This window comes from Rutilus rutilus (genome assembly GCF_951802725.1).
Source record: "Rutilus rutilus genome assembly, chromosome: 22".
Lineage (NCBI taxonomy): Eukaryota > Metazoa > Chordata > Actinopteri > Cypriniformes > Leuciscidae > Rutilus > Rutilus rutilus.
The window spans coordinates 9,326,753-9,352,532 of record NC_140227.1 but is presented as its reverse complement, the minus strand read 5'-3'; the positions used below and the strand labels follow the sequence as shown (position 1 = coordinate 9,352,532).

The window sequence follows — 25,780 nt, the reverse complement described above, 5'->3', positions numbered from 1 at the left end:
CTAGGGTGTCCTGGGTGGTTGCTATGGAGATTTTAGGCCATTACTTATTGGCTGCTCGATAATATAAATCCTCTGAGGGAGAGAGAGAGGGAGAGAAACGCAGGGGTGTCAGGCCCTTTGTGTCTGTGTGTGTGAAAACGTCGGTTTGGATTTGAATTTTTTTAGAATGCCCAATGTTAAGTCAATGGGAGTTTTTCCGAGTTTTGATCGTCATTTTTAGGAAAACCGTAAGTCCGATCAGTCTGAAAAGATAGAGCACACCGAGTCAGATCTGTTTGAGTGTCTGAGCCGATTTTGGAGTATGTAGAGTTAAAGCTCTAGGAGGAGTTTGAGTCAGATTTTTTAGTAAGAAGAATAATAATAATAATAATAAGTTTAAATAGGATTTCAATATGTTGGCTCTCTCAAGCCAACTTAATAATAATAATAATAATAAGTTTAAATAGGATTTCAATATGTTGGCTCTCTCAAGCCAACTTAACTAGATGCGAAAGTTCGTCGAGACAAACTTTAAGTTGGCTTGAGAAAGTTTGGAGCAGAACGTTTTTTGCTAGGCGGTTGCTAGGATGTTATGGGTGGTTGCTAGGGTATTTTGGGCGGCTGCTAGGTGTTCTGGGTGGTTGCTAGGTGGTTGCTAGGGTGTCCTGGGTGGTTGCTAAGGTCTTTTGGGTGGTTGCTAGGGTATTTTGGGTGGTTGCTAGGGTATTCTGGGTGGTTGCTAGGCGGTTGCTAGGGTTTTCTGGGTGGTTGCTAGGCTGTTTTGGGTGGTTGCTAGGGTCTTTTGGGTGGTTGCTAGGCGGTTGCTAGGCGTTTGCTAGGATATTTTGGGTGGTTGCTAGGCGGTTGCTAGGGTCTTTTGGGTGGTTGCTAGGCGGTTGCTAGGGTGTTTTGGGTGGTTGCTAGGATGTTTTGGGTGGTTGCTAGGGTCTTTTGGGTGGTTGCTAGGCGGTTGCTAGGGTGTTTTGGGTGTTTGCTAGGATATTTTGGGTGTTTGCTAGGGTCTTTTGGGTGGTTGCTAGGCGGTTGCTAGGATATTTTGGGTGGTTGCTAGGATCTTTGGGGTGGTTGCTAGGCGGTTGCTAGGATATTTTAGGTGGTTGCTAGGGTCTTTTGGGTGGTTGCTAGGCTGTTGCTAGGGTCTTTTGGGTGGTTGCTAGGGTCTTTTGGGTGGTTGCTAGGCGGTTGCTAGGGTGTTTTGGGTGGTTGCTAGGCGGTTGCTAGGGTGTTTTGGGTGGTTGCTAGGATGTTTTGGGTGGTTGCTAGGGTCTTTTGGGTGGTTGCTAGGCGGTTGCTAGGGTGTTTTGGGTGGTTGCTAGGATATTTTGGGTGGTTGCTAGGGTCTTTTGGGTGGTTGCTAGGCGGTTGCCAGGGTCTTTTGTGTGGTTGCTAGGCGGTTGCTAGGGTGTTCTGGGTGGTTGCTAGGATATTTTGGGTGGTTGCTAGGGTCTTTTGGGTGGTTGCTAGGGTATTTTGGGTGGTTGCTAGGCGGTTGCTAGGGTGTTTTGGGTGGTTGCTAGGCGGTTTTGGGTGGTTGCTAGGCGGTTGCTAGGGTATTTTGGGTGGTTGCTAGGGTGTTCTGGGTGGTTGCTAGGCAGTTGCTAGGGTGTTATGGGTGGTTGCTATGGTGTTGCTAGGCGTTGCTAAGGTATTCTGGGTGGTTGCTAGGTGGTGGCCAGGGTGTTCTGGGTGGTTGCTAGGCTGTTTTGGGTGGTTGCTAGGGTATTCTGGGTGGTTGCTAGGGTCTTTTGGGTGGTTGCTAGGGTCTTTTGGGTGGTTGCTAGGCGGTTGCTAGGGTCTTTTGGGTGGTTGCTAGGGTCTTTTGGGTGGTTGCTAGGCGGTTGCTAGGGTCTTTTGGGTGGTTGCTAGGGTCTTTTGGGTGGTTGCTACGGTGTTCTGGGTGGTTGCTAGGGTCTTTTGGGTGGTTGCTAGGCGGTTGCTAGGGTGTTCTGGGGGGTTGCTATGGTATTCAGGGCGGTTGATATGGTGTTACTAGGTGGTTGGTAGTTATCACAGATGGTTACTATGGAGTTTTTATAGAGTTCTTAGCATGATCTTGGCATGATTTAACACTTAACTAATCGCTATTAGCATGTAGCTATTCACTGCTAGCATATGTAGCATGTTGGAAGTGCTGTTTGCTAGCATGAGTCAAAAGAGCCAAACCTCATCTCTATACGATGTTCTGATACAGAGATATAGGTCTTGCAAAACGGTTGCTAGGGTACTCAAGTTTGGTTGCTATGGAGTTGCTTGGGAGCTGGGAGCTTTAAACTTAAGAAGTTTAAATTGGTTTGAAGTTTAAAGTAGTTTAAAGTAGTTTGAAGTTTATGATAGATATATAAATAAGTTAGATAGATACAAACAAACACACACACACACACACACACACACACACACACACACACACACACACACAGACTACCTCGCTCACACACTCACTCAGACACACACACACACACACACACACACTCAGAGTTTATGAGTTTAGAGTTTATAAGTGTACAAGTTTTTGAGTTTAGAGTTTATAAGTTTAAATGAGTTTAGAGTTCAGAATTTATTAATTTATGAGTTTAAGAGTTCATAAGTCTATGAATTCATGAGTTTATTAGTTAATTAGTTATTAAATTTAAGTTAATTAGTTTATAAGTGTATGAGATTAGAGTTTATTAGTTTAAATGAGTTTCATTGGCTAATATATATAGAATGGCAGTTTGAATTAGTTTTCAAGGGATTTAGATTTAAATTTTTGTCGGTTGGTGAGTTTGAATTTTTTTAGAATGCCCAATGTTAAGTCAATGGGAGTTTTTCCGAGTTTTGATCGTCATTTTTAGGAAAACCGTAAGTCCGATCAGTCTGAAAAGATAGAGCACACCGAGTCAGATCTGTTTGAGTGTCTGAGCCGATTTTGGAGTATGTAGAGTTAAAGCTCTAGGAGGAGTTTGAGTCAGATTTTTTAGTAAGAAGAATAATAATAATAACTAGATGCGAAAGTTCGTCGAGACAAACTTTAAGTTGGCTTGAGAAAGTTTGGACCGGAAAGTTTTTTGCTAGGCGGTTGTTAGGATGTTATGGGTGGTCGCTATGATGTTGCTAGGTGGTTGCTAAGGTATTCTGGGTGGTTGCTAGGCGGTTGCTAGGGTGTTTTGGGTGGTTGCTAGGTGGTTGCTAGGGTGTTCTGGGTGGTTGCTAGGATATTTTTGGTGGTTGCTAGGGTCTTTTGGGTGGTTGCTAGGCGGTTGCTAGGGTCTTTTGGGTGGTTGCTAGGGTCTTTTGGGTAATTGCTAGGCGGTTGCTAGGGTGTTTTGGGTGGTTGCTAGGGTCTTTTGGGTGGTTGCTAGGCGGTTGCTAGGGTATTTTGGGTGGTTACTAGGGTGTTCTGGGTGGTTGCTAAGCAGTTGCTAGGGTGTTATGGGTGGTTTGCTAGGGTGTTTTGGGTGGTTGCTAAGATATTTTGGGTGGTTGCTAGGGTCTTTTGGGTGGTTGCTAGGCGGTTGCTAGGGTATTTTGGGTGGTTGCTAGGGTGTTCTGGGTGGTTGCTAGGGTATTTTGGGTGGTTGCTAGAGTGTTCTGGGTGGTTGTTAGGCAGTTGCTACGGTGTTCTGAGTGGTTGCTATGGTGTTGCTAGGGTGTCCTAAGGTATTTTGGGTGGTTGCTAGGGTGTTCTGGGTGGTTGCTATGGTGTTGCTAGGGTGTTCTAAGGTATTTTTGGTGGTTGCTAGGGTGTTCTGGGTGGTTGCTATGGTGTAGCTAGGGTGTTCTAAGGTATTTTGGGTGGTTGCTAGGGTGTTCTGAGTGGTTGCTATGGTGTTGCTAGGGTGTTCTAAGGTATTTTGGATGGTTGCTAGGGTGTTCTGGGTGGTTGTTAGGCAGTTGCTAGGGTGTTCTGAGTGGTTGCTATGGTGTTGCTAGGGTGTCCTAAGGTATTTTGGGTGGTTGCTAGGGTGTTCTGAGTGGTTGCTATGGTGTTGCTATGGTGTTCTAAGGTATTTTGGGTGGTTGCTAGGGTGTTCTGGGTGGTTGCTATGGTGTTGCTAGGGTGTTCTAAGGTATTTTGGGTGGTTGCTAGGGTGTTCTGAGTGGTTGCTATGGTGTTGCTAGGGTGTTCTAAGGTATTTTGGGTGGTTGCTAGGGTGTTCTGGGTGGTTGCTAGGCGGTTGCTAGGGTGTTCTGGGTGGTTGCTATGGTATTCAGGGCGGTTGATATGGTGTTACTAGGTGGTTGGTAGTTGTCACAGATGGTTACTATGGAGTTTTTGGCATGATTCAACACTTAACTAATTGCTATTAGCATGTAGCTATTCACTGCTAGCATGTGTAGCATGTTGGAAGTGCTGTTTGCTAGCATGAGTCAAAAGAGCCAAAACTCATCTCTATACGATGTTCTGATACAGAGATATAGGTCTTGCAAAACGGTTGCTAGGGTACTCAAGTTTGGTTGCTATGGAGTTGCTTGGGAGCTGGAAGCATTAAACTAAAGAAGTTTAAAGTGGTTTGAAGTTTAAAGTAGTTTAAAGTAGTTTGAAGTTTATGATAGATATATAAATAAGTTAGATAGATACACACAAACACACACACACACACACACACACACACACACACACACACTCAGACTACCTCGCTCACACACTCACTCAGACACACACACACACACTCAGAGTTTATGAGTTTAGAGTTTATAAGTGTACGAGTTTTTGAGTTTAGAGTTTATAAGTTTAAATGAGTTTAGAGTTCAGAGTTTATTAATTTATGAGTTTAAGAGTTCATAAGTCTATGAATTCATGAGTTTATTAGTTAATTAGCTATTAAATTTAAGTTAATTAGTTTATAAATGTATGAGATTAGAGTTTATTAGTTTAAATGAGTTTCATTGGCTAATATATATAGAACGGCAGTTTGGTTTAGTCTTCAAGGTGTTTAGATTTAAATTTTTGTCGGTTGGTGAGTTTGAATCTGGATTTGAATTTTTTAGAACTCCCCATTGTAAGTCAATGGGAGTTTTTCCGAGTTTTGATCGTCATTTTTAGGAAAACCGTAAGTCCGATCAGTCTGAAAAGATATAGCACACCGAGTCAGATCTGTTTGAGTGTCTGAGCCGATTTTGGAGTATGTAGAGTTAAAGCTCTAGGAGGAGTTTGAGTCAGATTTTTTAGTAAGAAGAATAATAATAATAAGTTTAAATAGGATTTCAATATGTTGGCTCTCTCAAGCCAACTTAACCCCTTAACGCCTGAATTTATAAAGCTGTATATAAAAAAAAAAATTCTGTGTGTTTTTGACTTTAGGTAGATGGTAAATAATGTTGAGATTATCAATTTCACTTTTGCACAACAAATAAATAGAAATTTTGGTATGTTGCAAATTTGCGACAACAGGCATTTAGGGTAATTTTGGTATGTTGCAAATTTGCGACAGTGGGCATTTAGGGTATTTTTTTACAAAATGGAAAAATTAATAAAACACATTTTCCCATCTCTGGAATGTAGATTTTATTCATGGCACAAAGTTGTTAGAACTTATAAACTTTATACTTATAAACTTTGACAAATTAATGAATCTTGACAACAGCAAGAAACAAAACACTCTCCTACTCCCTAACATTGACAGTAGTTTTTATACATTCCATGTTACACTCTGTTTAACTCTTTCCTTGTTTCTCCAGTGCATACATTATATATTCTTATAGTGTTATATCCTAACATGCTATTTTTTGTGAAAAAAAAATAATAATAATTTTTTTGGCTGAAACCATCTAAATACAGCATTATTATAATATGTAGCCATTAGCCCAATCCAGCCGTTATGGCCCAATGTCGCAAATTTGCTACAAACAGAAATCTACAAAGTACGTAAAAAATATTCGTCACATGAAGTCTATATGAATAACATAGCTATAGAAGCAATCAATAAGCTGGTACATATTTTTATCTTAGCACAACTTAACTCATTTTGGGAAATTTCTCCACATTTGCGCACTTGATATGCGGATTTTGCAAAACAAAATATTAGCTTCGGTGAACCGGATGTAGTTCCCACTCCGACCGCTCCTACGATAAACCAGTGCGTGCAAAATGTTCCTAGGTATGTATCGAATGTGCACAAACAGGCATTGGGGGAAAACACACGCTATCTCGCCTGCAGTCTGAATGGAAGGGGTTTGTTGCAAATTCGCGACAGTAGGCGTTAAGGGGTTAATAATAATAATAACTAGATGCGAAAGTTCGTCGAGACAAACTTTAAGTTGGCTTGAGAAAGTTTGGACCGGAACGTTTTTTGCTAGGCGGTTGTTAGGATGTTATGGGTGGTCGCTATGGTGTTGCTAGGCGGTTGCTAAGGTATTCTGGGTGGTTGCTAGGCAGTTGCTAGGGTATTTTGGGTGGTTGCTAGGGTGTTTTGGGTGGTTGCTAGGGTGTTTTGGGTGGTTGCTAGGCGGTTGCCAGGGTCTTTTGTGTGGTTGCTAGGCGGTTGCTAGGGTGTTCTGGGTGGTTGCTAGGATATTTTGGGTGGTTGCTAGGGTCTTTTGGGTGGTTGCTAGGGTATTTTGGGTGGTTGCTAGGCGGTTGCTAGGGTGTTTTGGGTGGTTGCTAGGCGGTTGCTAGGGTATTTTGGGTGGTTGCTAGGGTGTTCTGGGTGGTTGCTATGGTGTTGCTAGGCGTTGCTAAGGTATTCTGGGTGGTTGCTAGGTGGTGGCCAGGGTGTTCTGGGTGGTTGCTAGGCTGTTTTGGGTGGTTGCTAGGGTCTTTTGGGTGGTTGCTAGGGTCTTTTGGGTGGTTGCTAGGCGGTTGCTAGGGTCTTTTGGGTGGTTGCTAGGGTCTTTTGGGTGGTTGCTAGGCGGTTGCTAGGGTCTTTTGGGTGGTTGCTAGGGTCTTTTGGGTGGTTGCTACGGTGTTCTGGGTGGTTGCTAGGGTCTTTTGGGTGGTTGCTAGGCGGTTGCTAGGGTGTTCTGGGGGGTTGCTATGGTATTCAGGGCGGTTGATATGGTGTTACTAGGTGGTTGGTAGTTATCACAGATGGTTACTATGGAGTTTTTATAGAGTTCTTAGCATGATCTTGGCATGATTTAACACTTAACTAATCGCTATTAGCATGTAGCTATTCACTGCTAGCATATGTAGCATGTTGGAAGTGCTGTTTGCTAGCATGAGTCAAAAGAGCCAAACCTCATCTCTATACGATGTTCTGATACAGAGATATAGGTCTTGCAAAACGGTTGCTAGGGTACTCAAGTTTGGTTGCTATGGAGTTGCTTGGGAGCTGGGAGCTTTAAACTTAAGAAGTTTAAATTGGTTTGAAGTTTAAAGTAGTTTAAAGTAGTTTGAAGTTTATGATAGATATATAAATAAGTTAGATAGATACAAACAAACACACACACACACACACACACACACACACACACACACACACACACACACACAGACTACCTCGCTCACACACTCACTCAGACACACACACACACACACACACACACACACTCAGAGTTTATGAGTTTAGAGTTTATAAGTGTACAAGTTTTTGAGTTTAGAGTTTATAAGTTTAAATGAGTTTAGAGTTCAGAATTTATTAATTTATGAGTTTAAGAGTTCATAAGTCTATGAATTCATGAGTTTATTAGTTAATTAGTTATTAAATTTAAGTTAATTAGTTTATAAGTGTATGAGATTAGAGTTTATTAGTTTAAATGAGTTTCATTGGCTAATATATATAGAATGGCAGTTTGAATTAGTTTTCAAGGGATTTAGATTTAAATTTTTGTCGGTTGGTGAGTTTGAATTTTTTTAGAATGCCCAATGTTAAGTCAATGGGAGTTTTTCCGAGTTTTGATCGTCATTTGTAGGAAAACCGTAAGTCCGATCAGTCTGAAAAGATATAGCACACTTGGTCAGATCAGTTTGAGTGTCTGAGCCGATTTTGGAGTATGTAGAGTTAAAGCTCTAGGACGAGTTTGAGTCAGATTTTTTAGTAAGAAGAATAATAATAATAACTAGATGCGAAAGTTCGTCGAGACAAACTTTAAGTTGGCTTGAGAAAGTTTGGGCCGCAAAGGTTGCTAGGGTGTTCTGGGTGGTTCCTAATGTATTTTTTAGGGTATTTTTGGCGGTTGCTAGGGTGTTCTGGGTGGTTGCTAGGTGGTTGCTAGGGTGTCCTGGGTGGTTGCTAAGGTCTTTTGGGTGGTTGCTAGGGTATTTTGGGTGGTTGCTAGGGTGTTCTAGGTGGTTGCTAGGGTATTCTGGGTGGTTGCTAGGCGGTTGCTAGGGTTTTCTGGGTGGTTGCTAGGGTCTTTTGGGTGGTTGCTAGGGTCTTTTGAGTGGTTGCTAGGCAGTTGCTAGGGTGTTTTGGGTGGTTGCTAGGATGTTTTGGGTGGTTGCTAGGGTCTTTTGGGTGGTTGCTAGGCAGTTGCTAGGGTGTTTTGGGTGGTTGCTAGGGTCTTTTGGGTGGTTGCTAGGGTCTTTTGAGTGGTTGCTAGGCAGTTGCTACGGTGTTTTGGGTGGTTGCTAGGATGTTTTGGGTGGTTGCTAGGGTCTTTTGGGTGGTTGCTAGGCGGTTGCTAGGGTGTTTTGGGTGGTTGCTAGGATATTTTGGGTGGTTGCTAGGGTCTTTTGGGTGGTTGCTAGGCGGTTGCTAGGGTGTTTTGGGTGGTTGCTAGGATATTTTGGGTGGTTGCTAGGGTCTTTTGGGTGGTTGCTAGGTGGTTGCTAGGGTGTTCTGGGTGGTTGCTAGGGTGTTTTGGGTGGTTGCTAGGGTATTTTGGGTGGTTGCTAGGGTCTTTTGGGTGGTTGCTAGGGTATTTTGGGTGGTTGCTAGGGTGTTCTGGGTGGTTGCTAGGCTGTTTTGGGTGGTTGCTAGGGTATTCTGGGTGGTTGCTAGGCGGTTGCTAGGATATTTCTGATGGTTGCTAGGGTCTTTTGGGTGGTTGCTAGGCGGTTGTTAGGATATTTTGGGTGGTTGCTAGGCGGTTGCTAGGATATTTTAGGTGGTTGCTAGGGTCTTTTGGGTGGTTGCTAGGGTCTTTTGGGTGGTTGCTAGGATGTTTTGGGTGGTTGCTAGGCGGATGCTAGGGTGTTTTGGGTGGTTGCTAGGATATTTTGGGTGGTTGCTAGGGTCTTTTGGGTGGTTGCTAGGCGGTTGCTAGGGTGTTTTGGGTGGTTGCTAGGGTCTTTTGGGTGGTTGCTAGGGTATTTTGGGTGGTTTCTAGGGTGTTCTCTGTGGTTGCTAGGGTCTTTTGGGTGGTTGCTAGGCGTTGCTAGGGTGTTTTGGGTGGTTGCTAGGATATTTTGGGTGGTTGCTAGGGTCTTTTGGGTGGTTGCTAGGGTGTTCTGGGTGGTTGCTAGGCGGTTGCTAGGGTGTTCTGGGTGGTTGCTAGGGTCTTTTGGGTAGTTGCTAGGCGGTTGCTAGGATATTTTGGGTAGTTGCTAGGGTCTTTTGGGTGGTTGCTAGGCGATTGCTAGGATATTTCGGTGGTTGCTAGGGTCTTTTGGGTGGTTGCTAGGGTCTTTTGGGTGGTTGCTAGGCGGTTGCTAGGGTCTTTTGGGTGGTTGCTAGGGTGGTTGCTAGGTGGTTGCTAGGGTGTTATGGGTGGTTGCTAGGCTGTTCTGGGTGGTTGCTAGGCGGTTGCTAGGGTGTTATGGGTGGTTGCTATGGTGTTGCTAGGTGGTTGCTAAGGTATTCAGGGCGGTTGATATGGTGTTACTAGGTGGTTGGTAGTTGTCACAGATGGTTACTATGGAGTTTTTATAGAGTTCTTAGCATGATCTTGGCATGATTTAACACTTAACTAATCACTATTAGCATGTAGCTATTCACTGCTAGCATGTGTAGCATGTTGGAAGTGCTGTTTGCTAGCATGAGTCAAAAGAGCCAAACCTCATCTCTATACGATGTTCTGATACAGAGATATAGGTCTTACAAAACGGTTGCTAGGGTACTCGAGTTTGGTTGCTATGGAGTTGCTTGGGAGCTGGAAGATTTAAACTTAAGAAGTTTATAGTGGTTTGAAGTTTACAGTAGTTTACAGTAGTTTGAAGTTTGACAGATAGATAAATAAGTTAGATAGACACACACACACACACACACACACACACACACAAACACACACACACACACACACACACACACACACACACACTCGCTCACACACTCACTCATAAACTCAGTGTGTGTGTCTGAGTTTAGAGTTTATAAGTGTATAAATTGATGAGTTTATAAGTGTATGAGTTCTTGAGTTTTGAGTTTATAAGTTTAAATCAGTTTAGAGTTTATAAGTTTAAATGAGATTAAGAGTTCAGAGTTTATTAATTTAAGAGCTTAAGAGTTCATAAGTTTATGAATTCATTAGTTTATAAGTTAATTAGTTTATAAGTGTTTATAGTTTAGAGTTTATTAGTTTAAATGAGTCTCAATGGCTCATATAGTATATAGAACGGCAGTTTGGTTTAGTCTTCAAGGTGTTTAGATTTAAATTTTTGTCGGTTTGAATTTTTTAGAACTCCCCAATGTAAGTCAATGGGAGTTTTTGAATGAGTTTTTTCGAGTTTTGATCGTCATTTTTAGGAAAACCGTAAGTCCGATCAGTCTGAAAAGATAAAGCAACTCGAGTCAGATCAGTTTGAGTGTCTGAGCCGAGTTTGGAGTATGTAGCGTTAAAGCTCTAGGAGGAGTTAGTCTCAGATTTTTTTCCGCTCAGAAGAATAATAATAATAATAATAAGTTTAAATAGGATTTCAATATGTTGGCTCTCTCAAGCCAACTTAACTAGATACGAAAGTTCGTCGAGACAAACTTTAAGTTGGCTTGAGAAAGTTTGGAGCAGAATGTTTTTTGCTAGGCGGTTGCTAGGATGTTATGGGTGGTCGCTATGGTGTTGCTAGGCGGTTGCTATGGTATTCTGGGTGGTTGCTAGGCGGTTGCTAGGGTGTTCTGGCTGGTTGCTAGGATGTTTTGGGTGGTTGCTAGGGTCTTTTGGGTGGTTGCTAGGCGGTTGCTGGGATATTTTGGGTGGTTGCTAGGGTCTTTTGGGTGGTTGCTAGGCGGTTGCTAGGGTATTTTGGGTGGTTGCTAGGGTGTTATGGGTTGGTTGCTAGGCGGTTGCTAGGGTGTTTTGGGTGGTTGCTAGGGTCTTTTGGGTGGTTGCTAGGGTGTTCTGGGTGGTTGCTATCGTGTTCTAAGGTATTTTGGGTGGTTGCTAGGGTGTTCTGAGTGGTTGCTATGGTGTTGCTAGGGTATTCTAATGTATTTTGGGTGGTTGCTAGGGTGTTCTGGGTGGTTGTTAGGCAGTTGCTAGGGTGTTCTGAGTGGTTGCTATGGTGTTGCTAGGGTGTCCTAAGGTATTTTGGGTGGTTGTTAGGGTGTTCTGAGTGGTTGCTATGGTGTTACTAGGGTTTTCTAAGGTATTTTGGGTGGTTGCTAGGGTGTTCTGAGTGGTTGCTATGGTGTTGCTAGGGTGTCCTAGGTATTTTGGGTGGTTGCTAGGGTGTTCCGAGTGGTTGCTATGGTGTTCTAAGGTATTTTGGGTGGTTGCTAGGGTGTTCTGGGTGGTTGCTATGGTGTTCTAAGGTATTTTGGGTGGTTGCTAGGGTGTTCTGAGTGGTTGCTATGATGTTGCTAGGGTGTTCTAATGTATTTTGGGTGGTTGCTAGGGTGTTCTGGGTGGTTGTTAGGCAGTTGCTAGGGTGTTCTGAGTGGTTGCTATGGTGTTGCTAGGGTGTCCTAAGGTATTTCGGGTGGTTGCTAGGGTGTTCTGAGTGGTTGCTATGGTGTTACTAGGGTTTTCTAAGGTATTTTGGGTGGTTGCTAGGGTGTTCTGAGTGGTTGCTAGGGTGTTGCTATGGTGTTCTAAGGTATTTTGGGTGGTTGCAAGGGTGTTCTGGGTGGTTGCTATGGTGTTCTAAGGTATTTTGGGTGGTTGCTAGGGTGTTCTGAGTGGTTGCTATGATGTTGCTAGGGTGTTCTAATGTATTTTGGGTGGTTGCTAGGGTGTTCTGGGTGGTTGTTAGGCAGTTGCTAGGGTGTTCTGAGTGGTTGCTATGGTGTTACTAGGGTTTTCTAAGGTATTTTGGGTGGTTGCTAGGGTGTTCTGAGTGGTTGCTATGGTGTTGCTAGGGTGTCCTAGGTATTTTGGGTGGTTGCTAGGGTGTTCCGAGTGGTTGCTATGGTGTTGCTATGGTGTTCTAAGGTATTTTGGGTGGTTGCTAGGGTGTTCTGGGTGGTTGCTATGGTGTTCTAAGGTATTTTGGGTGGTTGCTAGGGTGTTCTGAGTGGTTGCTATGGGGTTGCTAGGGTGTTCTGGGTGGTTGTTAGGCAGTTGCTAGGGTGTTCTGAGTGGTTGCTATGGTGTTGCTAGGGTGTTCTAAGGTATTTTGGGTGGTTGCTAGGGTGTTCTGAGTGGTTGCTATGGTATTCTGGGTGGTTGCTAGGGTGTTCTGGATGGTTGCTATGGTGTCCTGGGTGGTTGCTAGGGTGTTCTAAGGTATTTTGGGTGGTTGTTAAGGTTTTCTGGGTGGTTGTTAGGCAGTTGCTAGGGTGTTTTGAGTGGTTGCTATGGTATTCTGGGTGGTTGCTAGGGTGTTCTGGATGGTTGCTATGGTGTCCTGGGTGGTTGCTAGGTGGTTGCAAAGGTATTTTGGGTGGTTGCTACGGTGTTCTGGGTGGTTGCTATGCGGTTGCTAGGGTGTTCTCAGTGGTTGCTATGGTGTTCTAGGCGGTTACACACACACACACACACACACATTAACTCACATACAATCACACACACACACACACACTAACTCGATAACACTTACACACTCAGAGTTTATATGCGTTTAGAGTTTATAAATTGAAATTAATATAATTGATAAATAAACACACACACACACTAACTCGCTCACACACTCACTCAGACACATGCACACTCAGAGTTTTTGAGTTTAGAGTTTATACGTTTAAATGAGTTTAGAGTTTATAAGTTTAAACACACACACACACACAAGCAGACACGCTCACTAACTCACACACACTCTCTCACACACACTTTCACACACACACACACACACACACACACACACACACACACACACACACACACACACACACACACACACAAATTAACTCGCTCACACACAGACACGCTCACTAACTCACACACACACAATCTCACACACACAGATGCGCTCACTAACTCACACACACTATCTCACACACACGCACATACACTCATACAAGCCCACACGCACTCACACAAACTTTTTCACACACACACACACAGACACGTTCACTAACTCACTCAGACACACACACTCAGAGTTTGAGTTTAGAGTTTATAAGTGCATAAATTGATGAGTTTATAAGTGTACAAGTTTTTGAGTGTATAAGTTTAAATGAGTTTAGAGTTCAGAGTTTATTAATTTATGAGTTTAAGAGTTCATAAGTCTATAAATTCATGAGTTTATTAGTTAATTAGTTATTAAATTTAAGTTAATTAGTTTATAAGTGTATGAGATTAGAGTTTATTAGTTTAAATGAGTTTCATTGGCTAATATATATAGAACGGCAGTTTGGTTTAGTCTTCTAGGTGTTTAGATTAGAATTTTTGTCGGTTGGTGAGTTTGAATCTGGATTTGAATTTTTTAGAATGCCCAATGTTAAGTCAATGGGAGTTTTTCCGAGTTTTGATCGTCATTTTTAGGAAAACCGTAAGTCCGATCAGTCTGAAAAGATATAGCACACCGAGTCAGATCTGTTTGAGTGTCTGAGCCGATTTTGGAGTATGTAGAGTTAAAGCTCTAGGAGGAGTTTGAGTCAGATTTTTTAGTAAGAAGAATAATAATAATAAGTTTAAATAGGATTTCAGTAAGTTGGCTCTCTCAAGCCAACTTAATAAGTTTAAATAGGATTTCAATATGTTGGCTCTCTCAAGCCAACTTAATAATAAGTTTAAATAGGATTTCAATATGTTGGCTCTCTCAAGCCAACTTAATAATAAGTTTAAATAGGATTTCAATATGTTGGCTCTCTCAAGCCAACTTAATAAGTTTAAATAGGATTTCAATATGTTGGCTCTCTCAAGCCAACTTAATAAGTTTAAATAGGATTTCAATATGTTGGCTCTCTCAAGCCAACTTAATAATACGTTTAAATAGGATTTCAATATGTTGGCTCTCTCAAGCCAACTTAATAAGTTTAAATAGGATTTCAGTAAGTTGGCTTTCTCAAGCCAACTTAATAAGTTTAAATAGGATTTCAGTAAGTTGGCTTTCTCAATTATAATAATAATAATAATAATAATATTATTGTTGACCCTCAAGTTTTAGCCAAAGTTGACCAATATGCTGAAATTGACTACTCCATGGTGGGGTCTCCTGTCATTTCTAATACTTCAATTGACTTGGATTTAAAGGTAATCTTAAGCTCTACCATGTGTGATATTTCTCTAAAACATTTCAAATTCTCTCTAAAAAAAACTAATTGTATAGCTAAATTTAGATGTTTTCACACTTTATAGGGTGAATTCTACAACATTGGACAACACAAGCAGCCCCCATTCTCCCCAACACCTTTCTCATTGCCTTATCAGGACACTAATATGCTGTATATTGGAGTATCTGCCTTCTCCATCAACTCAGCAGGCTTTGTGTACCACAGTGCTAGCGCCCTCCGCCTCTACATCACTGATGACATGGTGAGATACCAATTAAATGTCACTCAGATCTGCAAGTTAAATATATAAGATTGTCAAGAAGTGATCGATGTGATTTCAGATCAAAAGCGGATTCACACTCATGTGCTGTGTTGCTAATAAACTGAATGTAATTTAAGTTCTATTGCTTTTATATGGAAATAAATATGATGAACAAGACATCCAAAGTACTTATTTAATTCCCTCCAAAAGACATGGTTTCCATAAATTTTTAGTTTAATGTACAATGTTAATGTAATGTAAAACTTTTTTTTTTTTGAAATATGACAACAATCACATATCCCATAGAGAGATTGCACTCTCTGAGAGTTTGGGAATATTCACACATAATTTATACACATTAAAACATAATATCAGTTTCAAAATCAAACATTTTAAAAGAGAACAATACATGATAGTTGTTTAAACCAATAAACATTAAGCTGTGTCGTCAGCAAGTCGTTTCCCAATGTGCTTTTGATCAGCACAGTCAGCTGAGAGCAACTGCGCCTGACTGCAGAATCTGACATGGCCTGTGGAAAATCACCAATAAAATAATTTTTTTATTGAACAAAGGCTATCAGAAATGATTGGATAAACAAATGAGCAGATTATCATAAGGCCTCCTAGTTCTTTTTATCATGAGTACATTTTCCGGTTCATCTTCATGAACCTTGGTCTTCCTCAACATCTCATAACATGCCCACCTAACGTTCATAAATATTTTTTAATTGGAAGCATTTTATCTGACTCCCTAAACTCCCAGGCCTACAGTCCTTGACTGCAGAAAGAGGCATTATTCACCACTTGCTTCTCACAGCATTTGTAGATTAACTTGAGAGAGAGAGAGAGAGAGAGAGAGAGAGAGAGAGAGAGAGAGAGAGAGAGAGCGAGCGAGCGAGCGAGAGAGAGAGAGACAGCATCATTACAGCTCCAAATATTTTCAAAGGAAAACAGACCATCAATACATTTAGAATAATACAAATCAATTAAGATTCTAGATTGTACCAAGTTAAAAAACAATACAACAATGTTTTGTACTACATCCTGTTCAGTTTTTTTTTTCTCTTGCTCAAATAGATGGCCATTTTTGCCCAGTGCACCCATCCAACTTAAGGGCAAAAATCAAACCTGGCTGGAAAATACTCTTCTGAGTCTGGATTACACAGTTCGTTTTTATAGTCCAATAACAAAAGTCTCTCTTGGTCACTTATAGCAGATTCCCATCTCTGAAGAAGTTGTACTATAACACGAGTATAATTGATTCCAAAGACATCGAGATGTTGCTTCCTTGTTTTTAAAATCAAGTCCAGCTACTTCCAGCAAACAGCCAAGAGTCACTATTTTGTTGTCAATAAGTGCGGGACCCAATGCAGCTTATCCCCAAAAAAAGTTCACAAGTAGTGCTTTGTTAACAAAGTTAATGGGGGATCTAGACAAGCAAACTTGTGCCACAGCGAAGAAGCCACTAAATTATGAGCAGTTAAAACTCGCCCTCTAAATTACATTTCCATTTCCCAAGTCGACCTTTAACTTTCTCAATTATACCCTCCCAGTTTTTTTTTGTGTGTAACTACTTCATCTAGTATTGAGAGCAAGCGCGCTCAACTCCCAAATCGTTTATGGGTGCGAGTAATAAAGAAGTTATCAAAAATAAAAATGAAAAACCGCACTCTCAAAGTATACTTTCATAGATTTATTGTTACCATGTCCACACAGACGCGTTTCGGCCTAAGCCATCATCAGTGTGTACTGTGAAACACCGAAAAGATTGTTTTCAATCAACAAAAACAACATGGGTTTCAGAAAACAATCTTTTCGGTGTTTCACAGTACACACTGATGATGGCTTAGGCCGAAACGCGTCTGTGTGGACATGGTAACAATAAATCTATGAAAGTATACTTTGAGAGTGCGGTTTTTCATTTTTATTTTTAACTACTTCATCTCCAATAAAAACTTTATCATTTTTCCAATCCCCTACTAAAAAAGCTTCACTTTTTTTCCAGTTTATATTAGCAGAAGATATATATTTTAAAAGTTTTCAACAAATTTAACAAAACCTGAATATCACTTTGTCCATTGATACACACGGTCACATCATCTGCATAAGCCGACAGTATGAATTTATTCCTACATTCTGGTAAAATTACACCTTGAAGTTTACACCTTATCTAATTTAACAAAGGCTCAATTGCTAAAGAATATAACATACCAGATAATGCACAACCCTGTCTTATGCCTCTAAAAACTGTAAAAGGAGTACATAAACTACCATTGACCTTTAAAATATTCTCTACATCATTATAAAGGACTTTAATGTAGTTAATTGTCATGATCCTGCCATATAGTCCTTGTGTTTTTATTAGTCTTGAGGCAGGATCATGACAGACCCATGTTTTATGTGCAAACACATGGCCTTTTGTTGGGCCTTGTGCTTGTGTTGTCTCCTCATCTAGCCCCACCCTCCTTGTTATCCTCGTTTAGTCATTATTGCTTCCCCATTATCACCTGTTTCCTTCATTAGTTTCTCTCTATTTAATCCCCTCGTGTTTGCTGTCCTGTGTTGGTTCATTGTCAAACTTTGTCAAGTATGTTTGTGAGTATCCTGTCAAGAGTTGTTGTCTTGAGCTATTTCTTGTATCAGCTGTTTGTTTTCTTCTAGTTATCTGTCAAAGTCATAGTCTAGTTAGTCACCATTGTCCTGTCTTGTTTTGCCCCCTCGTGGGCTTTGTTTTCCCTATTATTTGTATAAAATAAACCGTGTGCTCTGACTACTGTCTGCGATTGGGTTCATTCCCTTCATCACCCTTTCAACATCATAACATTAATAAAACTCACTAAAGCCAAATGCATTTAAAACCTTCCATAAAAAAACAATGTTCTACCCAATCAAAAGCTTTCTCTTGATCTAACGAAATAAAACCACAATTTAGGTTTAGCATCTTGGAGACTTTGATAAGATCACAAATAAAATAAATGTTGTCAAATATCGATCTACCTGGGTTTGATCAGGATGAAAAACACTGTCCATTACATTAGCCAGTCTGTTAGCTAAGACCTTCAATAAAAGCTTGTAATCGCTGCAGAGCAAATAAACTGGACACCAACACTTTGTCTCCAAGATCTCCTTTTTTCGGTAGGAGGGTCAACACAGCTCTTAGGCAACTTTGAGGCAGTTTACCCTTTGCCAGACTGGTATTCAACACTTCTAGGAGATCTTCTCCTATTGTTGACCAAAAAGACTTGTAAAATTCCACTGGTATGCCATCGATGCCTGGTGTTTTTCCAGACACCATCCCTTGAAGTGCCTTCTGTAGCTCACTCATACTAAGAGGGCCAGTGTTGATGCTTTCAGGCACCTGAGGTAAGTTTTCAAAGAAGAACTCACCCTCATTTTCTAGCTCTACAGCAACTTCACATATAAATTCTCATAAAAACCAACTGCCCGTACGACGGCGAATAACTGAAAGATCTGTCAAAAGAATTCCAGATTCAGATCGAATGGTTCTACTTTGACCATTCTTTTTTTCTAAATTAAAAAATAATTTAGTTGAAGCATCCATTTGATTCATATTTTGAAATCTCAACCTGACCAAGTGTCCTGGAACCAAGTAGATCAGCCAATTGTTATTTTTTTTAATCTAAAAGTAAGTCTAAGAAACCTCTTGTACCAGTAGACTCTGCCAATTCTTTGAGTTTTAAAATATCAGCCTCCAAGAAACTTATTCTAAAATTAGTCTCTGTAGTGATGTTTCGAGTAAACTGTAAACCAAGTTGCTTAATTTGGGCTTTTCCTACATCCCACCATTGTTGTACAGAGTTATAAAAACCTTTCTTAGTTTTGAAATCCTCCCAAAAAAGTTAAAACATTCTTTAAAATGTTTGTCACTTAATAATGCAGTGTTGAATTGCCAATAAGCACTTTGGGGTTTAAAAAACAAACAGGTACAATGTGACAGTTCCTTATAACATTATAATGGTGTTTGAAAACGTAAAACCTGTCCAATCTTGCCTTAGAAATTATTCTATCACGCACATGAGTCCAAGTATACTGGTTTTGCATGCCCTTTAATTGTCTTAACATCATACAGTTTATGCATCTTAACAAATTGAATCAATCGATTTCTAGAAGGTATATAAGGTTCTAAATGATTCCTGTCTAGATTAGAATAAGTGCAGTTAAAATCACCTCCCAAAAACAAAAACTATTCTTTACATTTTTGTACCACAGAACACAATATTTAAAAACACCATTCTCTCTATTGCGGGGACAGGACAGTACACACAAATAAAAATAATAACATTCTTGTCATAGTTTGCTACCTTTTACTATTTCTTCTACTTGAAAAGAATGTGGGTTAAACCTTTTCGCAAAAAGAATGGCTGCTCCACTACTAAGTGAAGTATTATGACTTAAAAACGAAAAACCACCCCACTCTTTAGCCCAATCAGAAGCATTTTTAGATCACTATGAGTTTCTTGTAGCGTCACATCTAACTTGTTTTGTTTCACAAATGCATAAATTTCCATTCTTTTCTTAAAATTTCTAGCTCCATTAATATTCAAGGAAGCAATATTAATTTAATTAATTTTTAAAAGAAAAGAAGAAAATAAAAAACAAGCAAAAGCTGATAAAAACAAAACTAGAAACCCATGCGTCATGTTTGACTTTTTAGATATTATAATTTACAAGATCAGGGCTTAAAATTCGTACAATTTTCTTTAATCGATAGATTTCTTTGTTTGTGAATACGCTTTCCGCCATAAACATCTTGGTTTTGTCAACAAATTGTTTGATGTCTGGAAAATATTCACAGACACATACTCCTCTCTTATTTTTCGTTGCTTTGAGGAATAGTTTAATGTCTTCTATGTCATAATCACAACTGGATGAAGCTCTTTGACAAAAACAGACATTTGAATCCGAAGATTCATTGCCACTTTCCATCCCTTCTTTGTCGTCATCATCATCAACTACAGGGTGGGCCATTTATATGGATACACCGTAATAATATGGGAATGGTTGGTGATATTAAAGTCCTGTTTGTGGCACATTAGTATATGTGAGGGGGCAAACTCCTCAAGATGGGTGGTGACCATCACATACACTAATGTGCCACAAACAGGACTTTAATATCACCAACCATTCCCATGTTATTACGGTGTATCCATATAAATGGCCCACCCTGTACATTTGTTTTTTTCTGTTTAACAATTTGAACTTCACTTGAACTTTTCCTTTTACCTGGAATTTGGAACCTGGAACTCAGTTGTATCTGATTCTAGGTCAACATCATCACACAGTTCGAATGATTGACATTCACAGTATCACTTTTATCCTTTGTGAAAACTGACTCAGTAATGACATCACTGACTCCTTCACTCACTACAGCAGGAGCATTCAACTCATCTTCCTTCAAAAACATTTTTCACACTCAGAATGTGAGCATTAGAAGTCCCTGCTTCAACCCTTTCCTCATCATCACTACTTAGACTAGCCTCCATCATGCTTTGCCCATCAGTCGATAAATTATCCTCTTTATTCCTTTTGGGGCAAGTCCAAATCAGATGGCCTACTGCACCACAGTTAAAGCACTTCATCTTATCAGTTGTGGCATAGAAAGTCAAGTCAAGTTCTTTGCGGTCTTTCAAAATCATATAAGCAAATCCTCTAAAAGAAACTACATGTTTTAACAGTGGTGAAGCAGTACCAATGAGGATTTTCTTAATCAGTGAAACCAGCTTTCCATAGCGAGACAAGATCTTAACCAATGTATCATCAGAAACAAAAGGTGGAATATTAAACAATGTTACTTTTTTTTAGGCTGTTGAAAGTGGAAGAACAGGTGTGAAGAGATTATTTACAACAATTCCCTTTACCACTAATTCGTTTGCCTTTTCGACCGACTTCGAAAAAACCACAACAGCACTATTCATTTTAGACGCTGAAAAAATACTGTCGTGCCCAACAACTTCTCCCATTGCCAAACAACAATCTTCAACACTCACCGCAGACGCCACTTTAACACCGTGGCGCTGCGTGAGATAATTTAGAACACCAACTCGTGAGTTCGCCATGGCCACGCAAGGGGGAAAACCCCATGCGACCCAAAATAAACAAACTAAACAATCCAAAAAAGAAAAGCAATAAGAAAAATAAAAAATAAACGAGCAACGATGACGGGCCCAAGCCGGTGGCACCGCCACCCCGGTGCCTTTAGGGTAACTGTGCACGATGGGCAATATTAATGTTAAACACTATAAATGTAAAAGAACCACATCAAAGTCGTCTGAATACGTCACATTTACTGAAGCAGCTGGTGCCACTATGACCGTGAACCACAACAGCCACATCCATGAGATCATTTAAATTTAGATGGATTCATGTCATATACAGTATATATATTTTAGGGCTTTTTTGAATGGACAAGAAAAAGGGAATTTTACTTGCCCGACCAGACAAGTAGCCTGATTAGAACGTCAATGACAAAAAACAAACAAACTTGGGAATCACTAAAACGAGAGATTATTCTGATTTTATTACATTTATTGTAAGTTGCGATCGATAGTGGATAATAAATGTATTACTGATGGTAACAAGGTTGCGCCAATAGACAGTAAAAGAAATCCACAGCGACCCCATAGACTTCAACGGAGACAAGTGAAGTCACTTAGAAGCACTCACTTCCTGATGGCTGAGCGTACTGCACAGCCTCAAACTGAGCTTGATGACGTAGATGTGACGTGAGCAACCTGTCTGACAGTTGTAAGTCTTCTAGTAGCTGTGCCAAGAGAAATCTGAATCATTCCCTTCCGAATCTTGCAGAGACGGAGACCGTGAGTAGGAGCTGTCCATGAGCTAGGAGCAGGAGCAACTTTATGACACTCTATGGGCTTCTCCCTTGACTTTATCGGACTTTATGCCTCCACGTCCCCCTGATTGCCTGCGAGCTTCTCCATCTGTCTATACGGTAATTTCTTTACTGTGCGACAGAGAGTCGCGTGGTTATGACGCAATTGTTAGCCTATTTTTACAAAAACGGCTTCTACGGGGCATAGTGTAAGATACAAAGTAATGGAGCATTTTATACATTGTCGTGTTTCTTTAGAAATAAACAATGGACAAATGGAGTCTTTAAACGCCTCAGATGTAAAGTTATTCGGTCAAAGTGACGCCAAAATGAATGGGAGTCAATGGAATGCTAACAGCAGGTGATGGCTTGTTAGCCAATGGATGCCCCCATAGAAGGTACGCTTTCCGGGTGCTGGATTACCCACTTGGGGTGCTGAGGCTCGTGCAGCCTCTCGAGGAGAAATGTAAACAAATGAGCGCAGCACACAAAAAAGAAAAAGAAACTCAGTTAACAACATACTGCCTATAAAAATATGGAGTTTTTATATTTTTAACATAGGATACAGTTAAGCAACCTCACATGATGAGTGCTGTTTCCTGAATACCATCATGATTTAAACTGTGACTTTGATTTAATAAACAGTTACGTCACTTACATTTCAGATGCAATATTGACTGTTTTTGTTCTGTTTCAGCAGAGAAAATAGTTAACCCCTTTCCCTTTCAAAGATCACTGACGGCCCCATGATAATTGTTGTTCAACATTCATTACTCGTTAAAACATCACACTCTTACTTGATCTGGACAAACTGAGCATCATTAGAAAGGTTTAAGACTCCAGCTTCGATATTTGACTACTGTTTATGATTAAACTGGTTTGCAGTGACATTAATTTCTTAATTTATGCCAGGAGTGCAAAATAATTAATCTGTAACCTTCGTTGTTTTGAATAGAAATCGTCACTCATAAAGCATTCATTCACGTCTTCTCTGGTTTATTTGTGTTCAGATACATGCAATATTATCAGGGCTATTAGTCCAATGGTGTGCATATTTGGAGAAATAATGATTAGTTATCACATGTTTGTAAAACATATATCTTCATACTGAATAACATTTCTATTCATTTTCCACTGAATTATGCGATCTGAAGAGCTCAAACAGCATGTTTGATCCACGAGATGTGTGTCTCCTCTTCCTGATTTGCGTCAGTTATGATCTCAGAGATCCCTCATTCGCTGTATAGCTGTCAATCATCTCACGTGGTTCAACGTGACCATAATCCTGCCTCTTCTGCATACGCGGTCCTGTGTACACTTCCTCATTCTGAGCTACGAGACAAACAAAACTAAACACTTCTCTTCATCTGAAACAAGAAGCTAATAAACGCACGGTTTCAAGTATATGTGGTTTGTGTGTGATTTTTGTGCGATTTGGGGTATTTCATATGAATAAAGAATGTTTACAGTATGCATTCTAGGTTAAGGATAGCCCATAGCTTCGTATAAAATGCTAAATATAACATATTTCAAAATCTTTTTTTGACTTGAAACCATTTTAAACCACGACCGGAATATGATACAAATACTCGATGGTGTTTTAAAGTGAGCTTTAAGTAAAAGTGTAATATTAAACAATTAAATTGTGTCATGTAGCTTGAGGCTACTTGTTGTACCTGCTGCAGGAGCTTTTCTATTCCATAATATATATAAGCTATTTTTTAAAGAATTCGCATAAAGTTTCAAGAATATTTTTTTTTTTTTTTTTGTGTGTGTTTGTTTTCTAACAAGACTTAAGATAATAGGTGGATTATTCATGTATAGTGGGATGACAGAGGTGTAGATGGCCGAGCATAATGCCAGAATAAAGGCTATAATGTCTGAATTCAAACAAGAGAATAAGGCTAAAAGAATTATGAAGATTAAGTCTCATACAGGCAGAGGTGTGAAATGCTCGTCGATTTACATCAATAGAGCATGAATGGGCCAGTTCTTCTCGCCAGACATTAGTCAAAGACTGTAAATGGGTATTTACAGGGCAATAAAATATTTGATAAGAATCTTATCAGCCTTCTCTAAAACTTCTCCAAAGCATCCCTTGCAGGGCTCGAAATTAACTTTTTTACTTGGTAGCACTGGTGCTCCCAACTTCAAAAAGTTAGGAGCACCAGCAAAAATTTAGGAGCACCCACCAAAAATTAAGGAGCACCACAACTACAAATTATATATTAACAAATTTTATTTCATCCTGTGGCCAAGATTTGAAATTTGGTCTTCTGGCTCTATATCATCTCACCCCGATGATATTGGCACATGATTTGTCATTTGACATAAATTTAGTGAAGGCAAGCTCTTCTTTGGCGATGGTGTATGCGGTGTTATATTCATAGACAGTATGGTTATATTTGACGTATCCTGCCGATTAAAAGCCTTAATAATTGAACCTGATTTGTTTGCCACACACCTGTCCCTGCATTTTTTGCTTGGCACTTGGCACTCTATTGCTATTAATATGCTGTATTAATCTTTGTTAATCATAGTTAATAAAAATACAGCTGTTCATTGTTCATTAATGTTACTTCACAGTGCATTAACTATGTTAACAAATAAAAAAAAAAAAAATTAGTAGCCCAAATGTTGAAATTAACATTAACAATGGTTAACAAATTAACAAAGTGCAGTTTATTAATAGTACAACTGTGTTAACTAGAATTTAATAAGTGGAACATTATTGTAAAGTGGCACCGATTTGTTATACACCGATTCAGACGTCTCGTGAGTGTGTTGGACAGATCAGTTGTTTTAACCATTCATTAAAGTGAATCGGTTCAAATGAGTCATTAGTTCGCGAATCGGAGTGTCATTAGTGGAAGTGTAGCATACGGCAAGCGTTGTGTGATTATCCCGGTAGTTTATTTTTTAGCACAATTCACACTCCACGGTAAATTAGGAAAAAAAGAAAATCTCCGAATGCTCCACGTGAAACTTCGGTCTTCCGCCCTTTTTCTATCGTGTCAAATGATTTTGATTAATATGCGCGAGGGAGCGCTCGTGTTGTTTGAAGACGTGAGAGTGCGCGCGCGGCCGGGGCTTTCTCTCGTCAAGCGCAGCAGTCACGCACCGATCAAAGGCTTTGGCGGTCGCCAAAAAAAATCAATGCAGGAAAAACCCCGGGATTGGTTATATAACGTTGGATAGAATGACGGTCCGGCCATCGCGTATCAGCGCACATAAGGTACACACTGTGAAGTAATTTGCAAACGTTTTTTAGAGAAATGAAAACAGGTCGCACCACAACCATTATTTGCACTCGCACAAATGCTCCCAAATATATTTTTAGGTCGCACAGATTAAATTTCAGGAGCATATGCGACCAAAATGGTCGCAATTTCGAGCCTTGATCCCTTGACATGGTCTCACAATAGGCATCGTAAAACGCATGATTTTAGAGATATCATCCTCAGATTTGAAATGAAGCATGACCACAATTGTGGCTAGAGTTTAGTTGTGGTTATAAGTTGCAATCCTACATTCACATAATATTTTTATACATTTAATAAATATATTCTTTATATTTGTTGTTTTTGTTTTTATGTTTGAGCTTATATATCTCAATATTAATAACAGTCTGGATCAAAATTATAGTCTTAAACTGTAAACTCTCAAGGGTTGGCTTTCTAAATATATGCTGGTTATGTGTCTATTCAGAATGACTTATGAGCAGCAACCTTTTTATTTTGGATATGTCATGTATGCATCACTTGCCAAAATTGGGGCTGACTGGTAAGGGGAAACAAAGATCACAGTACAACCATCGCGCATCTCACAGCAACGCGTTTTCTCATTACTGAATGATTCAGTATTTTGAACGAATCGGTTGACTTAAAGATTCAATGGTCAATCCATAATCATCTGTCTCATTCATGAATGATTCAATCATTCGAACGAATTGTTTGAATGAACGAATCACTGACTCACTCAGTAAGACGGTCGCTTGGCGACACCTAATGGCGGTTTAGTGTTATGTTTAAAAGTATCATTCTTTCCAGCGATTGATAATTAACTTATATTCAAAACAATCTCATAACATTTTTAATGTATTGTTATTTTTCAGTGTAAAAAACCCCCCACTTTTGTCAAAAGCATTTTGAAAGTGACACACTTCCTGCTGCCAGTTGGTGGCACTATAACTTTGACTCACAATAGTTACATCCATCTGATCGGCCTCTTACCACGAACACACTGCTGAAGTTTCATCATGATCAGTTAATGTATGCAGAA

The 25,780-nt window shown here is 40.0% G+C and overlaps 1 protein-coding gene across 2 annotated transcripts in view; it reads left to right on the top strand.

Moving 5' to 3' along the window:
• The window catches only part of LOC311281915 (bactericidal permeability-increasing protein-like), a 142,485-nt gene that overhangs the window by 112,314 nt on the left and 4,391 nt on the right, over nt 1-25,780 (top strand). For both annotated transcript variants that reach the window (XM_084395279.1, XM_084395280.1), the window contains 2 exons: nt 14,276-14,367; nt 14,473-14,649. In XM_084395279.1, coding sequence (XP_084251405.1) covers nt 14,276-14,367; nt 14,473-14,649 — 269 coding nt within the window. The remainder of the gene's footprint in view (nt 1-14,275; nt 14,368-14,472; nt 14,650-25,780) is intronic.